Source organism: Lytechinus variegatus, chromosome 1, assembly GCF_018143015.1.
Source record: "Lytechinus variegatus isolate NC3 chromosome 1, Lvar_3.0, whole genome shotgun sequence".
In the NCBI taxonomy this organism is placed as follows: domain Eukaryota; kingdom Metazoa; phylum Echinodermata; class Echinoidea; order Temnopleuroida; family Toxopneustidae; genus Lytechinus; species Lytechinus variegatus.
Window position 1 is genome coordinate 84274924 of NC_054740.1, and position 24558 is coordinate 84299481.

General features: G+C 35.6%; 1 protein-coding gene across 1 annotated transcript in view; it reads right to left on the reverse strand.

Annotated features, from left to right (window-relative positions):
* LOC121432071 (titin-like) overlaps positions 1–24558 on the reverse strand; it is a 129643-nt gene that overhangs the window by 33437 nt on the left and 71648 nt on the right. The window contains 33 exon segments of the mRNA XM_041629916.1: positions 2111–2289; positions 2717–2852; positions 3209–3421; positions 3851–3990; positions 4320–4383; positions 4647–4937; positions 5309–5420; positions 5733–5819; positions 6159–6204; positions 6753–6905; positions 7238–7437; positions 7851–7992; positions 8321–8521; positions 8898–9048; positions 9416–9703; positions 9964–10251; positions 10834–11118; positions 11604–11906; positions 12428–12727; positions 12935–13065; positions 15486–15650; positions 16188–16347; positions 16823–16995; positions 17467–17578; positions 18507–18711; positions 18714–18806; positions 19737–20041; positions 20494–20796; positions 21212–21496; positions 21758–22021; positions 22754–23056; positions 23370–23672; positions 23982–24269. Coding sequence (XP_041485850.1) covers positions 2111–2289; positions 2717–2852; positions 3209–3421; positions 3851–3990; positions 4320–4383; positions 4647–4937; positions 5309–5420; positions 5733–5819; positions 6159–6204; positions 6753–6905; positions 7238–7437; positions 7851–7992; positions 8321–8521; positions 8898–9048; positions 9416–9703; positions 9964–10251; positions 10834–11118; positions 11604–11906; positions 12428–12727; positions 12935–13065; positions 15486–15650; positions 16188–16347; positions 16823–16995; positions 17467–17578; positions 18507–18711; positions 18714–18806; positions 19737–20041; positions 20494–20796; positions 21212–21496; positions 21758–22021; positions 22754–23056; positions 23370–23672; positions 23982–24269 — 6669 coding nt within the window.

Here is a 24558-nt window from a genome sequence, read left to right on the forward strand (position 1 = left end):
AAAACAAGAGCATGTGTTGTGTAACCGCGTTGATACCAAATGTTAATGGCGGAGTTAAAACTAATCTGTACATGTGTCATCATGTTTAGTTATAAACCCAGACATTGTATTGAAAGCGTTGGCTAGACTTGAGAGCCAGATCCTCCCACTCCTATACGTAAATATCACCTAACCACACAGTTAACAAGATAAATGGAAACATCTGTCAAAAGAGTCAACGCGTCAACGAAATTCTGTGGCGAAAACATCATTATAATCACATTGAAACGGTGTTTGATTTGTTTGTCGGTTGTAATTCTGTTCTTGTGTGTGTGTGCCTTATCTAGTATATGTTTGTCCCACTGCAACATTTTATTCATTCATTCATTAATTCATTTGCTCGATTCCCTCGCATAAATTCATGCAGTCATTTATTAATTAATGAATCAATGTCGTCGTATCATCACTCATTCACTCCTTCATCGATTCAATTTACTAATTCCTTTCTTCACTCATTAATTTTATCTTTTAAGTTTAGTAGTCATTGATCATTAATTTGCTGTTTTGTTGTTTCCATCACTTATTCATTCAGTCAGTCATTAATTTACTAATTACGTAATTTCATCGATTCACATAATTAAATTTAATTTTAAAATCTCACCCATTCATTCATACATAAAAAAATAATTTACTCAAAAAAATGTTCATTACTACTCATTCCGTCATTCATTAATTCATTTCTATCTATCTATCTTCCTACCTATTCATTCATTCATATTGTCACTTTTGCTGCTTCTCGTTATTTTTCTCAAATCCTCCTTGTAAATTGCGCCGTCTTACGTCTTGGAATAGAATCAAATTCATCAAAACAATAGTTTCGTAATATTCTTCTGTAATCATCTTAGTCCTTGAATATTGTGAGATTTCAAATAAAGTTTCACATCATTTGGTGATTTGAAGATCTTCCATTAGTGGTAATATTTGATGTGATAGCTTTCCATTATCACCAACAATTAAACATGTCCATCCCTCCACTGCATTCTAACTGTTTCTTTTGTATACCAAGTGTTCTTCACTTATGGAATTTCAAGCTGGCTCACATCCACTGATGTTCTCATCCTCATCGTAATAATTTCGACATCCTTGTCTTCATGTAGTTCAATGTGATTTCTTTTTCCAATCAAAGCATGTTCTTTAACATCACCAGGTTTGGAGTTTTGCTTCTTGGATGCTTCACAATTTGCTTATTAACGTTCATTTTGGTTGACATGTGTTTTAGAGCATAAGAAATTTTCACCATCAGAGTTTCTTCACAAAGTATTTTGTCCATCCTTTTTAGGTACACTTTAATATTATTTTTCTCCAGGTTGGTCTGTATCGATCTTCATCGTCTAAATCTCTCAATTTCGCAACAAAACTCCTTACAAACATGAAAACATCAATATTGTTTCCACAATAAATATTAACATTTCATCACATCAAAGAGAGAAGCACAAATTAAATAATCATTTGAAAAAATGTTAATAGAGAATGAAGACACAGTGACACATTTATTTAGTTTAATATTTGTCACAAAGGATAAATAAGGCACATATGCATATAATGTATACTATGATTTTCTTAAATATTTCATACGGTATTATCACCTTCACACGCACACACACGCACACAAATACACACATCTTCAACCACCTCCATAAAAAGAAACATTTCAAATTCAAAGAAATCCACAGTCGATACTTTGATATTTCCTATACTATGGAAGGTTAATATTACAGGGCATTGGTGAGTCATTTTGTTCTCCAATATTGTAGTGCTAGCAAATCTGTGAAGGACAAGTCCAGGTTTGGAAATACAATTCTGAATTCAATGTATCTATAGAAGCAATTGAAACTGTAAATAATTGATTATTTCTTCAATTTGAAATAAAAATTTGAAAGCCTAAAATAAGATGAAATCACGTACTAAAAAGGTATCAGTATCGTTGTAACTGTCTGGTATTTTTACTCATTTATTAATGATAACAAATGCACACATCAAATACAATAATCGAAGATCGACAGCTCTTTCAAAATGCCCATTAAAACTGAATCATATAGAAGGACTAATAAAAGAGATATTGGTGACTTACGTTCAACCCTGACATAGGAGTCACATGAGATTCTTCCAAGGAGATTGGAGGCAAGACAGGTGTAGGTTCCGGCATCTTGAAGGAATGCCTCTTGGATGATGAGACTACACGTTTCATCATCCTCACCAAACTCGATGGAGTAATGCTGGCCATCAAAGATCTCCTTGTGGTCCTTGAACCTGGATAATGGAATAATGAATGAATATTAGTTGATAGGCTTGTCAAAGAAATCATTTGTTCACGTTTAACACCAATGCAATTGATGTTTCTATCATATAACACATTCATTGATCTTGATTGTCATTATTATAACCATTTTTACATTGGATGTGACTTATTGCAAATCTGCACAGTAATGTGGCCCACATGATACGGAAAATTTGAAACAAGTAAAAGTTTATCAATTTAAACAATTGAAATACATGTCTATGGTTTTTCTTAAACTTTAATCAAATTATTATGTGTGATTAATCACTATAGACAAAATATATTGAAAATCAAAATATATACCCTTAGTATAAAAAACCTAAAAAGAAATTAATAAATTTCTCTTAACACGTATGATTTATCTTTAATTCACAGTATCAACGATTCACAGTAGCGTACCATCTGATATTGGGTTCAGGTACTCCAGTAACCTTGCAGTCAAGTCTTGCAGCACTACCTTCAACAATGAAGATATCTCTTAGATGGAGGTTGAAATGAGGTCGGCGATAGTCTTTGAACTTTGTCAAGAATTGTTCTGCAAATGAATGATATCACAGACCAAATCATTCAATGTTTCATTCAAAATATATGAAAGACATCAGAGACGTGCAAATGTGGATTGATTTGATCATTGGATATATTGTCAATTAACTCAATCAAATCAAAGTATGTAAAGCAGTTTCCTCGAAAATGGCAATCAACTGATTGGCGCTGGAATAAACAGAATCTACATTCCTAATACCATTTTTTTTTAAACTGCACATTTTGTCAATCACATGGTAATACCACAGATACAAAAAAGAGAAAATGGTGATCATCTATATGAAATAAATATGATTTATACATTGATTTCGCCAGGTACATGATTCATGGATGAATAAGGAATCTTACCATTGACGTCCAGTCTGCACTTGGTGGCGATACTTCCATACTGGTTGGAGATCTCTGCAGTGTACTGTCCCTTATCTTTCTCAGTAGTTCCGTCAATCTCCAGTGTGTGGACTCCATCCTCCTCGTAGAAGTGGTAATGAGGACCGGCCTTTAATGGCCTGTCATCGTGATACCACTTAACCTTGGGTTCAGGCACACCTGGGATTTCGGCGACTGTCGAAAGAAATGTTTTTTTTACAAAAGTTAACTCTATTTTTAATTAGATGATAGATGACATTGTGATATGTAAAAAATCAAAATCTGAAGGTTTTTTTTTCAATTCTTTGACATCTTGTTCAATATGATAAAAGCATTAGTTAAAAACATCTACTATCCGTTAGGTTTCCCTTTCTGAACCGAGGAAAAAAAGACAAAGTCTGTATTTAACAAAGATCAATAGAGTTCAGAAATTATAAAATCATAAAGAAAATGTATTGTTAATAATGAAAATATCTCTCCACAAACTGGGCGAGTTGTTTTTATAATTTCCTTATGCCTAGCACAAGCCTTGTTAGAAAGTTTCATTGTTTGTAAAACACATTTAATAAACGCCAAGAAGATTCGGGTATTTTCAGACTCTTCATAGGATGGATATCAACTCACCTTGGAAAGACAGGGGCATGATGAAGTCAAAGCCACATTCTTGGTCTTCAAGTGGTCTGATCAACTGTGGAGCCTTGTCACTTCCTGGTGCAGCTGCCTGGGCTGCTCTCAGCTTCTTGGCACGTTCACCAAGAGGTATCCTAATAAGACAGAATAAGAGATTGCCATTAGTTATTGATATTTGGCATTTCCTCCATGGATAGTGATTTGGTTAACACATGTGGCATTATCTACAACTATCTCGAAATCATCACAAGATATTAAAAATCTTATTTGATTTGATACCATTTGTAACCATAAGAATATTTTTACCTCCTTTTTAGATACAAAAAACGAGTAACCACAAACCATTTTTTTCACGAGGTTGAAAATAAACATTTCGTTTTGTACTTGTTATCAAGAGTAGATATGAAAATAGTAGATTAGTTACATACAAGCGTCAAAACACCCATAAATGATAATTACTTACTTCTTTCTCTTCATGTCAAGACCTCTACGTTCTCCTCTCTTGTCTAGCTCTTGTGCATCAAGCACTGTACAAAAAAAAGAACATTAGGAAAATTAATATCTTTCACATTAAGTTAATCAGGTATGACTCTATAGTAATCATTAACAAGCAAATACAGAAGGAAACGCTCCCGACTATCTATGCAAAATAAATGCATGTTTTATCATATGCTCAAGAAACCCTAAACAAGTACTCAACAATGACCATTTATTAGTTTCATAATGGTACCGATGGTTAAAAAGAAGCATATTTAAATGTCAATAATTCTGAAAGAGTTCATTTACTTACACTGCACATTAAGATCAGCTGAGGAGCTGGCATGTCCGTAAGAGTTGACTGCTTTGCACGTGTACTCCGCAATATCATCAAACTCAGAATCTTGAACAATGAGGGTGTACTTGCGGTCATCATAGAGCATCTTGTACTTGACACTGATAGTGATTTCCTTCTTGCCTTTGAACCAGGTGATGAGAGGTTCAGAGAGGGCAGAGACCTCACAGTCAAAGCGACCAGCATTACCTTCGATAGCCATGGTGTCTTCCAAGGGTTTGATGAACTTGGGTGCCGCATCTCGGACATCTGTAAGTAAATACAAACAATGTAGGTTCACCATGATTACGATATTCATAAAATTATATTTATCTACAACTTATTGCAGAAGCAAGAAGCATTTACATGTACCACAATTTGTTTATTCAGTAAGACAATATAATAAAATAAGATGAGATGAAAACATAAGTTTTACTTTCAATTCGCAATCTAAATTTTTAATTATTAAACCATTAATTATTAAACCACTCGTTTTTACAATAATTCCCCAAAATTATATAAAAAGAAATCAAATTCATATTAATGTTAACCATGCCGAATTAAAGAATACACTAGCCAGTGGAAAGCACAATTTTCAAAATATGAATCACTGTCTTCAGTAAATGAAAATCTTCACATACCCATGTAGCATTCTCTTTCCATTAGAGGTTTCCCACGGTACATCTTGTGCATCTCACGAAGAGCGCCACCATGGGCAAGATGTCCAATGGCATTGATAGTTTTTCCAGCACCCTGGTGAGTAGACATGGTGAAAAGAAGAAACATATTCATATTTGGTATTATTGATATCAAAGGATACATCTCTAACAATGAAAGACGATTTCATATAAAATCCAGTAAAAAATAAACCTTGTACACAATCAGAAGTCGAGAGTGATTTTTCTTGAAATCTTAATTGCTCAAACACAGTGTCAAGCTATCATATCATTCTTTAAAAAGCTATGTATTATAAAAAAAATCTAATTATATTTTACAGAATATATCAATTTTTTTTACAGAATATAGCAAGAATTTGAAAAAAAATGAGAAAGAAGGAAAACATACCTTTGGCTTATTTTTGTCATGGTACCTGCGGAGTCTGCTGTTGTCAAGACGACGAGCACGACGCCTAGCCATTTCATCTGTCTCCATCTGAAATTTTGAAAATAAAGAGGCAAATGTGTATATAAGATACATAACATGTAGGCAATATAAAAGAAAAGTATAAATTCCTCACATATAGTTGCAGTTGAAATTATAAAAGGATTATGTACACTGAGTTTCACTGTGTTCATCTACTTGTTGTCAAATGCATCATTTTCATTCTAACTGTCAAATTATGCCTTATTTATTTACATCATAAACAAAAGAGTGTGCAGACATTTCCAAATTCCGGAATAAATCTAAAGCATAAATGAGATGAATAGGGGAAACTCTCTTTAATTGGTGGCAACGGTGGGATATCTCTAGATAAATCTACCCGATACCTACCTGGAGCCATGGATGGTCAAGAGCTTCCTGAATGGTCATTCTCCCTCTGCAAACATCAAAGCAAACAATATTTCAGAATTATACATATATGATGAAAAAGCGTCTATTGTGATGTAAAGAATAGATATGGACGTAAAAACCCCACTTCACCTTTTCCCTTCTCTCTTCTCTGCCACACACTGCTTCCTTCAATCATTTCAGGTTCATACACTATTATCTTTTTTTTCTTTCCATGTAGCTAACTCGACCTTCTTTACCTTTTCTGTCACTATCCTGAGATCACTCTAGAATATTGTTAACAATGAAAAGAATATTTCCATTCTATGATTTGTAGAGCAATATCATACAGTGACCAGGGGATGTTTCACAAATATTTGAGCATGACTCTTAAGTCTCATTTAACTCTTTGTGACAAACCCTCATTTCTATTAATACCAACCATGGGACAAATTTTCACGCCATGTGCACTGTTAATGAAACTGATATTTCAGGAATATTTACAATAAGATATAGTATTCCTTTTAAAATTAGATTATTAACTGAAACGTTACTTGATATTGAACCCTCAGCAGGATAAGAAATTGTTCAACATACTCTTTATCCTTGATGAGGATCCTCTCGATCCAGTCTAGACCTTCATCTGTGATGTCAGCGAATGCTTCCTCATCAAATTCCCATTCTCCTATGGCGACGTTCTTGAGGGTCTCACGATCTGTCTCTCCCTCAAACGGTGATATACCACTCAACCTGAAAAAGATATTGAGAAATAGTTATATACTGATTTACCCCTTTGGAGATAAGAAACAACAGACATTCCAAATAGTATTTATGCATTGCCTACAGACAGTATCTTATTTGATATTGGAAGCACAATCGGCCACTTGATAATCATAACTTACACCTTTCCACCAAATCTTTCTTTGGACTTATTAAATGAAAGTGTTTCTCAAGAAATTATTGCATACAGTTTATGTAGTTATGATGTTAACTAGACTAGCTTACTAAAAAGTAATCAGTTAAAATTGTGAATGGATAAGTGAGTTTTAGGTAAATCATTTCTGCAATTAGTTTCTACTCACATAAGGTATGCCATCACACCCAGCGCCCACATGTCTGTCGGAAGTCCAATGGGTTCATGGTTCACGACCTCAGGCGCGATAAAATCAGGAGTGCCGAACATGACCTTAACAGGTTTGTCTGGGTCAAGCTCCATGGTTAGGCCGAAATCAATGATCTTGATGTCGTCGCTATTCCGAGCGCACAACATGACGTTCTCAGGCTGCAAGAACGGAAAATAATTTTACAGAAGTTAAGGTATTACATGACAAGATAATTTTGTATTGAAAAATATGTAATCTTATTTGCATGAAAATTAGATGAATATAAGATAATTTTTTTTCTATTTATTCAACTTATATTCCTTGATAAAACAATATCTTGAACAGCACAAGGACATGTATAAGTATAAAAATATTCTTACCTGAAAGCTAGATCTTCTGTTGCCAATTCTAGACCAGAATATATGAGTTATACTACGGATGAAGTAAAAATGTAAACACCTTTCTGAAACTATTCCCTTGTACTATTTTGCAACTGCTAGAATTTATCAAAATAGTACCATTTGATTTTTTATAAAGATTTGTCATATAAATGATGTTATTGAAACAGGTTACATAGCACAGGGAAACTGACCTTGAGATCTAGATGGACCATGTGCCTCTCATGCATGTGTTTCACACCCTCACAGATCTGTTTCATGTAAAATACTACTTCAGGTTCTGTAAGGATGTGGTTCTCATCAACCAGACGGTCAAACAGTTCTCCTCCAGACAAACTGAAAACAAGAAACAATAAATAGAACTTTGCTGTATTAAAAGAATTGATCATCATAGTTATGTTTTTAAATATGGGTGGATATCCAAATGAAAGATTGATTAGTTTTCTTAAGGAAAAGTATTTGCATCTCATGGATTTTCTGCCTGAAAAATTATAGTCAGATAATATAATGATTGGCAGAAAACTTTACCCTTGTGACAAAATGGTGGCTTACTGGAGTATGCTATGAGCATTTTACTAAATATGTATTTGGCAACATGTTGTTAAAAACTCCTGTGAGCATGAATTAGGAAAACATACATTTTTAAACAAATAATAATGCTTACAATTCAAGGATCATGATGATCTCTTCATTAGTCTCAAAGACCTCGTGAAGGTTGAGAAGACGACGATGGTGGAGTTTCTTCATGACCTCAATCTCTCGCTTGACCAGATCACGCTCTTTGCCATAGCAACGCATGAATTTTGCTGCCCATGTCTTCTGGGTCTTTTTCTCAATGGCTCGGTAGACGATACCATATGATCCTCTGTAGAGAAATGGATAAAGGGCTTTTGTTTTAATTGAAGAAAATATGCAACACTGTGTTCTTCAGATCAATGAATAAGATCAATAGTGGCTAATAAAATGTGTCAACAATGACATATTTCGTTCACTAATTAAAAGGGTTTGTATGCACATGAACATATACTGTAGCTCAATTACTACTCGTTTATTTTAGAAATACAACAAATATTATTTATCATCAAAGACTGTAAAACAAAATATCTGAAACAAAAAATATTTCAAAATTGACATTTCTTATATTTCCTTATTACTCTTAATTAATGAGTATATCATTACTTCTTTAACAATTCGATCATGAATTTCAAAATAACATAAGAAATATCTGAACTGTGTTATACCTTCCAAGTTCCTCCAGAATCTGGTAGTAATCATAAATGGAACCTGTCCTGTTGACAAATGGATGAGGACCTCTGTCAAAGTCAACAAGAGAGTCATAGAAGCGACGCTTTCCTTCATAGTCTTCAAACTGCGGTCTTCCAGGCTTGGATGCTAATATGGTGGAAATATAAATGGTTGAAATATAATTTGTAAACTAATTATGCTACTAGAAGGGAATTAATACTTGTATTTAAATAAGACAAAATAACTGTATAAACATATTACAGGAATGGTATTTTTGTATTGCATTACTGAAAAGTAATTAAGGAAAAAAAATGATGCAATTCTCTATAAATAACCTTCTAAAGGTGTTGCTTTTAAGGAATTCTGTATCTAAGAGTTATACACATGAAACTAGTTACTGTTAAAGTATTCAATATCAAAAGCATACTAAACAGGACAAATTATTTGAATGTTAAATCAACACAAACTTTGAAATATGCTTATTGATATCTTGATGTTGTGGAAGCTTGCTTACATTTTGTGCAGACCACAGCGGTAGCTTCACAAGGCTCGCTGGCTCCATACATGTTGAAGGCAGTAACCCTGAACTGATACTGTGTATCTGGACGGAGATTGATGACGGTATGCTGTGTGTTCTTGGAGCTGATGACCCTGGCCCAGGTGAGGACACCGACCTCTCGTTTCTCTACCATGTAGGTAGTGATGTTGGATCCTCCATCGTAGATGGGTGGGTTCCAGGACAGGCGGATGGCTTCTGAGGTGATCTCCAGGCACTCAAGGTTGCGAGGAGGATCAGGGTGTCCTAAAAGAGATAATTACAATTAAATTATTTACCAACAGAAAGATAACTAATGAAAAAAAAAATGCTAGGCACGTTCTTGCAAATGCAACTAATTACTAAGATAAAATACATTTCCTTGATGAATAGATATTACTGGATTCTCAGCTGGATACCTATGGCTTATGTCAAGCATGTTTAAACATATAGTCAGAATGACATACTAATTGTAATTAATCTTCAATAATATAATCACGTAAAATCAGTAAGTGCCGTTTACTTACTGAGAATATTGACTTGGATGGAGCAGGTATCATGACCAAGTTCATTTGAAGCCACAACGCTGTACTTTCCAGCATCTTCCTTGGTGATTCCACGTATGATGAGTGTGGTATCATGAGGTGTGTTCTTGATCTCAAAGCGACCTCCGTCCACCACATCCACACCATCTCTGTCCCACTTGAGGCTCGGTCTTGGCACGCCACTGAAGGGTACCTTGAGCATGATGTATTCGCCAAGGAGACAGTGGATTGGTGTGCGGAGTCTGGGTGGTAGGCTGAGCTTGGGCATGACTAATTACATTGAATAAAGAGATACAGGGAATTAATTATAGCTGAATTTATCCATCCACTGCTACTTTTAGACAATTTCTCCTGGGCCAGTGCAGAAAAAGTTGCAATTAAATGTAAGTCGACTTTCAAATGATTTAAAGCACCCTTTAGGAGTAGGATTTAAATACAAAACTTTCTGCAATAGACCAATGGCCTTTCCTTCTTCAGCTAGTCTAGTCCAGGACACGGGTATCATGTATTTTCATTATATCATCATCATTTCATCTTCTTCTTAACTCTCTCTTCAAGGTTTAACTTGTATTAACTTGAATTTACCTTAAATTATTTTCAAGTGTTTTTATGTTGTTTACATTAAATTCATACTTTTAATTTGATATGTCATAATATGCTTGACTTCAGACATTCCTATAATTTTTGTTGCTAATCCCTTATTACTGCAAAACTACATCATTATTCATGTACAGTAAGGATTGGATTTGTTGTGGGTAGGGATGTATAGGAATATCTGTGGGTAAGTGGATGTTCCTTTTTTTGTTGAAATCAGTTTCAAACTTCTGAAAGTAACATCATGTTTGAACTTACCAAGCACATTGAGTTCAAAGGCAGCAGTGATGGTTCCACCCTTGTTGGTAGCAGTGACTGAGATCTCTCCCACATCCTCTGAGAAGAGCTGGTTAGCAGTAAGGGTGTGGATGTTACCATCCCCACCAATCTGGAACTTACGACCATGGACGATCTCACGACCCAGGCGGTACCATCTCACCTCTGGGGCTGGGTAACCACTGACTTGACATGTCACAGTCACGCTCTTGCCCTCGGCAATGTGAGCGTTCTGAGGTTTGCTGACAAATTGTGGAGGTACTGTATCTGTTAAATGGAAAAGTGGAAGAAAGATACACATGGGTTATCATTTGATTTTTGCATTCATAATCCCCATAAACTTACCATTTGGTTACAAGGTTTCCGTAATGAATACGATAAAAATAATGCAAATGAGACAACAATTGCAATAGACAGATGAGATTATCAATCATGTAGTTTTCTCCAACAATGCATCTAGCTAATTCTGTCTAACACTTTCAACGTGATCTTATTGTATCATTGTGGTGATTCTAAAAATTCATTCATTTTAACACTTTCTCTTGAAAATTTGGGAGCTGCATGATTTGGGTAAATCTTCACAGTTCTTTTTGGAAACGTCCACTGCGGAACCACAAGAAATAATTCTAAAAGCTTGGGAACAACAGCATAAGGGGTGAATTTTTCTGGAGCTCTACTACTATTTAGGTCATCAATATGTGATACTTTATAGAATCATCTTGATTAAATGGAGTTGAATAAAACAAACTTACCGATTGGATCTCTGACGATTACCCTCTGAGACACAGTTGAAGGCACACTAGCTCCCATGCTGTTCTCAGCCATGACCCTGAACTCATACTCTGTATCTTCCCTGAGGTTGATAAGGGTATGACTGGTGATTGTGACAGGCTCATGATTGGCCTGGATCCATCGCTGACTGGTGGTATCACGTCTCTCAATGATGTATCCTGTGATTGGAGAACCTCCATCAGATGATGGAGCGGTCCAGGAGACATGGACAGAGTCACGTTGGATGTTGCTGATGGTTGGCCTTCCTGGAGCACTTGGGGGGTCTGCGATAATATTTAAAACATGATTTTTTATAACTAATACAATTTTGCTTTAGGTTTATGATGATATATTTGACACAAATACACATAAAAAGTTGATCAGAGGTGGAACGTCAGGTTCATCTACTGAAAGTGGAGAAGCAGACAAAAGGTGATGTTCCGCCACCTCTGAAGTTGACCCTTTATTTCCATTCTTAAACCATTTATTAAAACAAGCATTTGCAAGTGATTATTCTACATGTTTAATCTTCTAGATTATCCGCAAAATGAATGTCTACTCTATTAAAATGAAGATACTTGTTCTAAGGAAATCCCAACTGACTTGAAAGTTGATGAAGGAGTTGCTGTATCTGTTTGGTGATATTGGAGAGATGTGCCCTACAAGAATATTCCTTATTGAAGGGATTGTTCTTGTACTGAAGATACCATTGAATAACAACTTATCCCAAGTTTGCTATATTATATAAAAAAACAACAAAGTCAAAGCAAATGATTTTTAAATGAAACTTAGAATCAAGATTTACCGAATGGACTCTTGACAAGGATAGCTTCCCTGATCTCAAGAGGCATGCTAGTGCCATACTGGTTTTCAGCCGTCACTCTCAGTACGTAATGGGTATTGTCCTTCAGGCTCTTTGCTGTGAAGTTCGGCAGCAATGAAGTGCCGAGAGGCTGCCAGTGCGCACGGTTGGACTCTCGGATGGAGACTTGGTAACGTTGGATGGGTGCACCACCATCGTCACGGGGCGGGGTCCAGGTGAAGGAGGCAGAGTTCTTGGTGATAGACTGGATCGAGATTGGTCCCTGTGGAGGTCCAGGTCGATCTATAGATAGCCAAAGCGAGTAGAGTTTGTATCAACATTCATGCATCCATATAATGATTAGTTTTTAGCATGAAGGATTTATCTAATTCATCTTTACAGGTAAAATAATACAATATTTTTTCTTCACATTCTTCTTGTCAACCTTCAAACTTAATTTTCTACTCTTAACTGAAACATGAGCAATCAACAAAATTTATTTGACCTTACCTAGTACATTGACCCTTGCTGTAATGGAGTGTCTTCCAAGTTCATTAATTGCTTCCAGGGTGTAAGTACCAGAATCCTCTCTCTCTGCATCCTTGACATACAACTCAGCAATTCCTCCAACCACATTTACCCTGAAACATAGTTTAGTAAATCCAATACTTATATGTTACTCCTTATATACATTTTATCATATACCTATGTCACTAAGAGGTAAGAAATACAATTCACTATTGACAACATACTTAGAAGGGGATAGGAAATGGCTCTGAGAGCTTCTTGAATAGATTTCTACATCTCAGATTGTTGCATGGAAGCGTTAACTTGCATAATGAATATCTTTTAGAGGGATCTGTAATTGTGATAAGCAAGAAATATCATTCAATTTTATGGAGTTCCAGAGATGATACAGTTTCATTTTGTTCTCCCTGTATTCAGGAGCGTGCACTATTACCTTTCTATTAATGATAAAACATTACGCTATTCAAAATGTTCTGGAGAATGCTTTGAAAATACACTAACAAGCTACATGTACAACTATATTGAAGAAAACCCAGATGATATACTATTCATATAAAACTATAAGCACATGCCATTTTTGTCCAGAATTTCTGCAGCCTTTTTCTGGACATTTAAGTCATACACAGTACTTTCCAAAAAAAGCTAAACTCCTGAAAACAGCCCAGAAACCTTCATTATGAGAAAATGCATTTTTCATTCAACCTTTTTTTTCATTCTAAAATAATGCTTGATCAATTTTCAAAGTAAAAAAGCGGGCTAATGACATCATGCCAGTAAGCTTCCATTTCAGTCTGTACTTAAATTAATTTGATATAACCTAAACTAAATGTAATATTCATATAAATGCTGATATTTGATGAAATGTACTTTCTCATTCTCATTCATGCTTTTCTTTTGCTTTTCTTATTGTTTTTGTTACAGGTGAATAATACAAAAAAGTTCCCTATATCCATGACGACTATATCAAATTTACAAGAATGTTATAAAAATATATTTTCAAAGTTTCTATTTATATTGTAACTTTTGAAAAAGCGCTTCATAAGAAGTAATTGTTATTATCATTATTCATTATTTCAAGATCTCAAAGTTCAATTAAACATGAATAATATCTAAAGTTATCTTCCTACACCCCCACACAAAATGCAATACATTAAGAGGATTGCAGGATTTAACCTAGCATTTCTATATTGATTTATTATCATCTTAATTATACGAACATACACATGTGTACTAAACTATATTCTATGATGGATTGACTTTGGAAATAAAGCATTCTAATACCTAATATATACATACTGACAACAGATTATAAAAACTAATTCTGCATTGAACTCAATGTACTATTCATGCACCTATCATTTACAATATGATAATGATTTCAATACTGGACATTTTATGTTGTCCATACATGAAAACGATGTGTATAAATAAGTTCTGAAACAAAGAGTTAGGAACATCATGAAAATGCTAAAGAAATGGAAATCTATAGTCTTCATGATCAAACAGCTGGATAAATATATATATATATATATGGCTTGAATGAATATATGATAAAATCTGCATATTAAATACCAGCACAAAAACATTTTGTTATGAAACAACATTTTTGCTTTAAAAACTGTTTAAGCCATATTGATTAGTATGTCAATAGCCTGAATATTTGATACACAAATATAATTGGTATGAAACTGTCAGTTTACAAACATATTTTTAAAAAATATTTTTGTACGCTAATATTTGAAACTTGTTGAAAATCCATGACAATATATCATTGCCAATTCATATGTAATGTATGCCAAATGCAAATACAGAGCATTCAGAACAGATAAGTTGATACTATATTTGCCAAATTAAAATGATGAAGTTTGCTTTTGATATAAAAGCATCAAGAAAACAGAATACATTTGTAAACTTTTTTTTTCTACAAAACAAAATGACGAACACAGCGATAAATAAAGATGATCATTATTATTATTGCATTAGTGTAGGCCATGGCGCCAGCATGAAATCCAATTTGTTTAATACCAGCACTAATTCAGCCTGTAAAATGGAATAGATAGTGTTATTTAGTTAGCAACTGTATGATTATTGCAATTCACAGAAAACGAAAATCCATGAGGCAGATAATAGCTTGATACGAAGACATATTGAATTGAACACTCGGGACAAATCTGTTGAGATATCATCTGTATTATCGGTAATGTCGAAATCATTATATTACAATTTGCATAATTTCTATGCATGCAATTGATATTGCATAAACCATTTTATCACAGCTTTTTAAAAAAAGAAGAAATAGATTACTGAAATTGTACTTTCACGACTGGACAAATTAGATCAACCACTCAAATAAAAATAAGCCACACATGGCTAAAGCGATAAGGACAATTTGGGATCATACAGCTAGGAAGCCAGGTGTTTTTTTCTTCAACTTGTCTTCATATCAATAAACATTAGATGAAGCTGAACATTGGATAAATATGGTGAAGTATGCAGCGATAAGAACACAGAATAGAAAGAATTGTGTCTATGCCTCAGTTTCTTTGATGACAGTAAGTTAGAGTTGGCCCAAACTGTCCCACATCCGGGCTCTCTTATCAGCTTCTCTGTCTTGAGCGTGTAGAATCCTGAGAGAGGATATCTATCCTCTCCCAGATCTGGAAGCTCAAAGTCATGAACGTGTCCTTTTTCTTTCGTGCTGTGAAAAGCAAATGTTTACATTATGGGTGGATGAATTTTCTTTATAAGGAAATCATATCTAAATTATCATGAATGAAACACTTTAGTTTTTATACTGCTCTCATCTCTATAGCCCTCTATCATACTGCATACAAATTGATTTTTAGTGCAAAAAAAATATAAAAAGAGTTGTGTCAGAATGAAAAGACTTTATTTGGCTACTAGTTAATCACTGATTTAATCTATGGCAAAGTCTATAGAAATTGCGAGATGATAAGAAATTGAATTAACTTCATTTAACATACTCTTTGGGAAATTTTTAGAAATATTCCTTAAACTGCGGAACAAGTCACTGTACTATTTAGAATCAATATCTTCTTCTCATGATTTGCAGTATATAGACATTTTTTTATCATAAACGTTTTTATTCAATTGAAAAAATACCACAATTTCCATGATATGAATGAATATATAGCTACCACAGAGAAATAAGTAATGCAATATGTAACATGAGATGATACTGAAGATCCTTCGGAGAGAAGACTTTTTCTATTACCTGTATCGTCCACGTGTGTCAAGAACTTCGCCATCCTGTCTGCGCCATGTGAATGTTGGTTTGGGTGTTCCATAGGTCAGTGTGACCGGAATGTGGATTTCTTGACCCGCTCTGACTGATAGATCTTGGAGATGACGGTCAATGCTAAGTTGAGGTGGTCCTGATATGGGATAGAAATTATTCAATATATGTTGAATACCACAATTTAGACTACTGAAATTGATATGAGAAATGTGACCTACAGAATGCACACAACAAAATAAGGAGGAAGAGGTGGTGAACTCATAGAAAATCTTTTAGTGTATAACCGATTTGAATGAACAATTCTAAATCAAATATTCATTGGATTTACCATTACTCAACAACATGTACTGATATATTACATAATTCAATATTTTAATTATATGTGGGTTATGGAAGGTGATCATAATGTTCAAAACTGCTGAGCCAATGTGTTCAACAGAGAGAGATGGGGATAGATTGGCATAAATTAGGCGCAGAGAGACATGATGGTACTGTATGCATGCATGTGTACGAGGGTGTGCGTGAGGGTGTGTATGTGAATGTGTATGTGTGAGAGAGAGTGGGAGAGAGGAGAAATAGAGTATTCCAAGTGAATTCAAAAGTTTTCTTACTCTGGATGAGCAACTCTGCAGATGATCTGACTGAACCATGCTTGTTCTTGGCAATGATGGTGTACATGCCAGTTTCATAGTCAGTGACAGAGGTGACAACTATCCTGTAGACATCATTCTCTTCAGTGATGTTGTACTTTCGACCTGTCATCAGCTCCCTGCCATGATGGACCCTGGAAAAAGGGAAACAAAAAAGTAGAATAGTGAGTTAGACATATAGGAACACCTAGGAATACTTGGGACGTCCTCTTCTCCATTTTTCACGAAATCTATGCATTGAGGAGCACAGAGAATCATGAATTTCTTTGGAATAGTTTCCGTCAGTACAGTTCTCAAGAATTTATTAAACATTGCTTGCAAAGTTTCTTGGAATTGCCGACTTGTCCACCTTTACAACCTGTTCAGACATACAACGACAGGGTATTCATACTTCTAAACCTATGCTAGATGATCTTTTGGAAGCACAAATATAATGGATAGGTAGGTCCTTTTTAACAAAATATATTGCTTGAATATTTCTATGCAAGAATATTCATCTAGCAACATCATGTACCTTCTAATTGATGTGAATATTTTGCTTACCATTATATAACTATATAATATTTCTAAATTTTTTAAATTCCATCAAGTTCAGGTTGGCTTACCAGGAAATCTTTGGCTTTGGAGATCCAGAGATCTTGCAGCTGAACATGCCAGTCTGTCCCTCTGGTACCATGGTGTTCTGAATCTCCATCTGGATCGACGGGGCTGCTCCAGCTGTCAGGGGATAAGAGTAGCAGAAAACATGATAATTTTTTTCACAACTGACTCAACCTAGTGAAGATGAAGGGTTCAAGTTCACTTTCTTTGAAGAAAACAACTATTTTAAGAACTATGATAATTACTCATCCACAATTGGGAGGAAAGGGGCAGCATATAAGGAATTGTGAAAAAAAATGAGAGTCCTGAAAATTAGCCATTTGAAAACAATGAAGCACAAAAAAGCTTTGTAACTGATAATTCACCTTCCATTTTAAGGTGCACTAGCATTCACATGCTAATTGAGGATATGCTGGTCAACATTGCAGGACAATACAAACATTATATGGTTTTGTATAGCTAAAAGATAGCTAAAAGGGGAGTAGTCTTTAAAATGTCGGAAAGGACAGGTTGTAGTCTCTTTCTTCATAAAATGTCAACAAATACAGATGAATGGGAAAAATGAAAAAAGTAAATAAAACTTCCAGCTGAGTGTCATTGTGTAAAAAGCTTAAGACTCTTTGTTGACTCATCGGTTCAAAGTCCAATTCATATGCTCCAAAGATTCTTGAAAGAATGGGGTCACTGACCGAACACATCTCAAGATTACACCTGCCTTTCACTATCAAGCTGGAATAAGTCACATGACTGACCGTTTCTACTGCACAACTGTAATCTATTAATGGCAATGGAATTTTGCTCTTTATTGATAAAAAAAGACATTCTTTAGGAGAGGACTAGAGTGAACCAACTCCCCGTAAAATAAGATATCACATTTTTTTCATAAATTCCTAATGAAATCAGTTTTCATATTGTTATTTTGTCATTACACGGATTACATCAGAAACATGAGCCAGAGGAAGGGAAATGGTGTACAGTCTTCTATAAACTCGATTGATACTCTTTCAATTGAAAATGTATGATTGAGACAATTTGGTATACTTACGCAGCTGTGATTCAGCCACGAATGACTCCGACGCCCTGCTTGGATCACTCTCATTGCCGGCAGCATTGACAGCCCTCACCCTGAACGTATACTCCTTATCCTCGACGAGGTCGTTGACCGAACAGCTTGTGTTATGAACCACTGTCCTGTCGGTCCACATGTAAGAACCTCTTAGCCTGCGCTCAACGGTGTAGTGGGTGATCTCGCTACCACCGTCAGTCGATGGCGGCGACCAGGAGAGGCTGACTGAGGTAGCGCTGATGTCACCGATGATGGGAGGTCCAGGTGGTGTGGGTCGTCCTGCAGAAAGATTGTACAGTTTAATTGTGTTAGACAATTTATCCATCACAAGTACAATAATCATACAGAATCTCAACCAATTGATCAGATAAACCGAAAAGTAAAGACTGTAAATCATACAGTAAAAACATCGACTATATTATAACAATTGTCAAGCATATAACTGAAGCGATATATTAAAAGCTGCAATTGAGTAAAAAAAAAAAAATATCCAACAAGTAAGATTTCAACTTCTCAGATCCCAGATACTTCAGAGAAAGTTAATACTTGGAATTCCTCAAATGACAGCCTTCAATTACACACCTCATTAACAATTAGGCCCAACATACATTATACACATAATCACACACAGCACTCAACCATATAATTGCATCGATAAAATAATATTGTTTTGCAAAACAATTTGTACCATATTACTTCTATATCAATAAGCAACAATGATATGAGTCTTATGAACTAATTCTTAATCCTAAAGCTGATTATCTCTTTAAACGATTGTGAAGAGTTTCATATAAGCAGTTGCTTATTTAAGAATCAATATGTTTATTTCAGAAGGCAAATTTTATTTTGAAATCATTGATACACATAAGGTCAAAGACAACAAAATAAAATAATAAAAACAATAAAATATACATTATATGTTGATGAATAGCTGAGGGAATAAACACCTGTCCAAAGACAAAAACAAAATTTTGTCAAAAACATAATAAGGAAATAGATAGTCAAACATAATAAGAAAATAGATAGTCTCAGCCGGCATTAAAAATAAATTTAAAGGGTAATCTATTAATTTTGAAGGATCGGTAAAATGAGAAAAATTGTTATTGAGATAAAATCATAGAATAATGGTAAAATAAGGCATTTTACATGTACTCCTCAAAAAACAAATGTACATAAATTTCAAGATGATTAAACATCAATCGCACATACCTGCTGGGATCTTGCAAGTCTTGGAGGAGCAGAGATTTCACTTGGGTTACCAATGCCAGTGTCATTGACGGCACTGATACGGAACTCATAGTTATTGCCTTCTGTCAGACCCTTGATTGTGAAAGTGGTATCCTTGATGAGATCGCGGTTGACCCTGTTCCATTGGCTGCCGAAGTTCTCTCGCCGTTCAATGATGTAGCCTTGGATGGGCTTACCACCGTCGTGGCTGGGTTCTGACCAGGTCAATGTCATGCGGTCACGCTGGACATTGCTGATTTCTGGCTTGCCGGGTGGCGTGGGCACAGCTACAGAGAAACGGATGAAGTCATCACAGAAAGTGATAAGATAAAATGAAACCACAATTTTCCTCTCCTTCGTAAAAGTGACAGAATGATGGCATAATGGGGTGTGTTTCGAATAGTTTATTATTATTCACAATATCATTGCCAGCATTGAAGGGGACAGCAAATATCAAGGACATATTTTTCATACAGGACTACAGCTCTCTTAAGACAATTATTAGATCTAAAAAAGAATGTCCTTATTAGGTAAAAAAATTGTTTTAATGAGAGAGCGAGGCATAATATTATCCCATTGCAAAATTCAAATTCTCATGAATAAATCAACTAATGCAATATCATATAAAAATAGGTTATCTTAAGTTCTTGTTATCATGATAGTTTGATGTTATTCACATCATCTTATTTTTCAAAAAACTAGTCCAAAAGCTTAAGTGAAAAATTGAATTGAAACTTACAGAATGGAGCAATGATGACCACTGGTTCAATGCCGTGAAGCGGTGGTCCAACCCCATTGATGTTCTCAGCGCAAACACGGAACTCATACTCCACCTTCTCACTCAGCCCTGAGACCGTGAACGGAACATGAGACACATAGTTGGAGACCGAAGTCCACATTCTACGGTTAGCCTCACGCTGTTCAACGGTATAGGATTGAATGGGCGAGCCACCATCATCCTTTGGAGGTTCCCAGGATAAGCTGACAGAGTGTCGGCCGACATCGGTGATCTTGAGTGGGCCAGTTGGTGGGCCAGGTACATCTGATATGACAGAGGTAATGCAGAATTTTGTTTTGCCATTAACATGAGAAAGTAAATATGATGTATAGTTAAATAAGTATATCCATATAATATTTCACAACTACTATTTCATCAATAACATCACTCTTATGGGACGTTGCATGAAACTTGTGTTTAATTGAAAATAAAGTTCTCTATTTCAATGCAGATTTGTGGTTGATTTGCATTTTAATGCAACGTTCAATTACATTTATCTTACTATAACTTATTACAGTTGATTAAGCGCTTTACACTTTGCTAAATTAACTTTCCTGCAATATCACATAAGCCTCATTATCATCTAAACATATCTTAAATATCTTCTTTGGTTATTCCAAGAAAAAAGGTATTCCATTTATATTATCAAATAGCAATAAAAAAAACCTGACAAACATACCAATGACATTCACGCGGATGACAGCTGTCTCATGCCCAGCATCATTGGTCATTGTAATGCTGTACTTGCCAGTGTCGCCACGGACACAGTTCCTGATGACCAGCTGAGTGCGGTTGTCCCTTGTCTCTATGTGTGTCCTGGTGTCCTCACTAATACGGGTATCATGGCGATGCCATTCAACCTTTGGCGTGGGGCATCCGGTGTACGGCACAAGGAGGCGCAGAGTGTTGCCGGTTTTGACGATGACAACATCCTTGTATGCTTTGACATCAATAGTAGGTGGTTCTGATTAGAAAGAGAAGAAGACATGGTTCAATATCAAGAAGCTGATTTTTGCTCTGATGATTTTTAATTCAAATCGGGTCTTGTATCACATAATCTCACTTACTTAAGTAGAAACATCTATTTGAATAATTGTTTTCTTGATGTACTTTGTGCATATTCACATCCTTATCTTCAACATGAATTTGCAACTCTTATGAATCTCAGAATTTTTCTTAATGAATATTTCAAATTACATAGATAAACAGAGAATTTTTGACAAACCTGTCACAGAGAGCCAGCAAGAGGTTGATTGCTTTCCACACTCGCATGTATATTTTCCCGTATCTCTTTCTCCTACGTTGCGGAGAGTGAGGGCTCGACGTTGGCCTTCCTTGATCTCATTGACTCGGTCGTAACCAAAGAGTTGGAAACCATCCTTCATCCACTTGACCTCAGCCTTGGGGTTGGAGATGCGGCATTCCAAGGTCACTGTCTTGCCAGCCTTGGTGGAGACATCCTTGAGGGGCTCAATGAACTCAGCAAGTTCTGGAAAGTAAAGGAGATGTGAAGAAGACTTAAACTCACTTCATGAACACATTCATGATAGGAGTCCATTTACAATGCATTAAGCATCAATGATTGTTCTTGCAAGCTTGGGTTAACAAAGAAATACTGCTGCAGGATCAATGTTGCAACGTCATAGTCCTCCTGAATCTTAAAGGTAAATGCTAGTTTTGGTAACAATATCAAAATGAGTTCGTACAGAATCCAATGAAATGACCACCAAAGTGTCTGTTTGTATAAATAAAACGCATGTGCCAAAGGATTCTGGAAGAAATTGTGTAATTGCTGAGAAATCAGCAAATAAGCACAGGATTCGGGTAGGGCGTCGGGCCGACGCCCTAAGCAATAATTATACATTGTCCCACGTGCGCTTATCTGAGTTGGGGATCTTCGGCGTGAACATTTTTCAGCGTAGATTTCAAGATTTCACAAAGTTCAGTTAATGTAACTGTACCAGATCTAGATCCTCGATGATATACTGACAATTAAGCCTTGTTTTACAGACATTCTCATGAAATCAGTGTTTACTGCAACTACTGGAATTTCTCTTTAAGTATTGTTAAGATATTAATGAGTGTCTTAGGTTTGGAGACTTGATTTTTTTAAAGACATAAATTTTAGTTTGGAAGTTGGTTTTTATTTTGTTCCTTTCAAAGCCTAAATACATGTCCGCAAAATATTTCAATTCATCAAGATGAAAATCTGTCTCCTTACCAACTGGGGCCTTGGAAACGATGGGTGCAGATGTTTTACTGAAGGCACCTAGTCCTGCCTCATTTTCAGCCGCCACCCTGAACTCGTACTCCCTTCCTTTGGATAGTCCAGTAACTCTGAAGTTGGGTTTCTTCAGTTGTTTCCTTGTAGCTCTCAACCACCTTGTTCCTCTGGTCTCTTTGATCTCCAGGATGTAGTTGAAAATCTCAGCTCCTCCATCACTCTTGGGTGGTTGCCATGATAGTGTGATACTGTCATCTGTGATGTTGGAGGCTTTAGGAACTCCAGGAGCTTGTGGTTTATCTGAAAGGAATATAAATAATGTTGAATGATCACAGTAATTAGAATTATAATAATTATCTATCTCTTTATCCGTTTTGGATGTAGGAATTACCTAATGATAATGGAAATCAGTCTAGTCCATGAGCAATATTTTTATTGTGGTGTTTTCATTTGTTAAAGGACAAAAATATTAAGAGATCATTGCAATTTTAATACTTTATACTTTTGATCACTGTCTTATATTATAGAATCATGTACTGAAAAATTTGATAAATAGTAATTAATTAGAAATATAAAATTAACAAAATCAATCATACAGAAGAATAATCCTCACCGAAGGCACTCTTGATCAAGATGGCTTCCTCTGTCTCAAGTGGTTCACTCTCACCATACTTGCTTACAGCTCGGACACGGAACAAATAGCTCCTTCCATCCTTCAGTCCTGTAACGGCATACCGGGGACTGGACAGTGTGGACGTGACTCTGCTCCAGCGGAACTGGTCTGGTTCTCGTTTTTCCAAGATATATCCAGTGATATCAGCTCCGCCATTGTCCTTAGGTGGCTCCCATGCCAGAGTGACTGAGTCACGAGTGATGCTTGTGACCTTGATAGGACCTTCAGGTGGTGAGGGTTTGTCTGCAAAGTAATGAATTACAGTGTTGAATATTTAGGATCGACTTTTAAAACCATTGATTTAAGAATCTATGGTTTACATGTATCTCAGACTACAGATTTTACAGACATCATCATTGTGTGAATTCTTGTCTTCATTATTCCAATCAATTTCATTTCCATCAAAACCCTTAGATTTTCTCATACCATGAAGCCAACTTGAAAATCTGGATCTCTAAGCGCTTTTATGCCTATGGGTAAGGTTTTAACCACAAAAATTTACCCACACAAAAACACCCTTTCTTTATACACCACACATATGTCAAAACTTACCAAGAACTGCGACTCGGATGGTTGCTGTATCAGAGCCAGCTTTGTTGCTAATCTTGATGGTGTATGAACCACTATCTGATCGATGGGCCTCCTTGTTGGTCAAGACAGCACTGTATGTAGTCGTAGAAGCCTTGATGCGTCTTCCGTCATCTACCTGTTTGTCATCCTTCAGCCACACGACTGTAGGTGTTGGAGTGCCTGATATTGGGACGTCAAGATGGAACAAGGTACCGGCACGAACAGTAACAATGTCACGGAAGTGGGATCCAAGGTCGATCTTTGGTGCATCTGTAATTTAAGATTAAAAAAAGAGACAAAAGATAGTTCTTAATGAGAGTTCATATTTTTAATACTTAATGTGAGGTACATTGACATGCTATCACTGTGCTCATAGCAGTTAATGTAAATATTTAAACTTAATCGCTAAGCAATTTTTGAATAAGGAGAATAAACATCAGAGCTAGATTAATGATAAATTGTAAAAATGATGAAGGATGACTTCAACCAAACTTCTATGTGGATACGATTGTGTGCTCAAAATATTGTAAAGCAGAATAGATGAGCAATTTACTACATC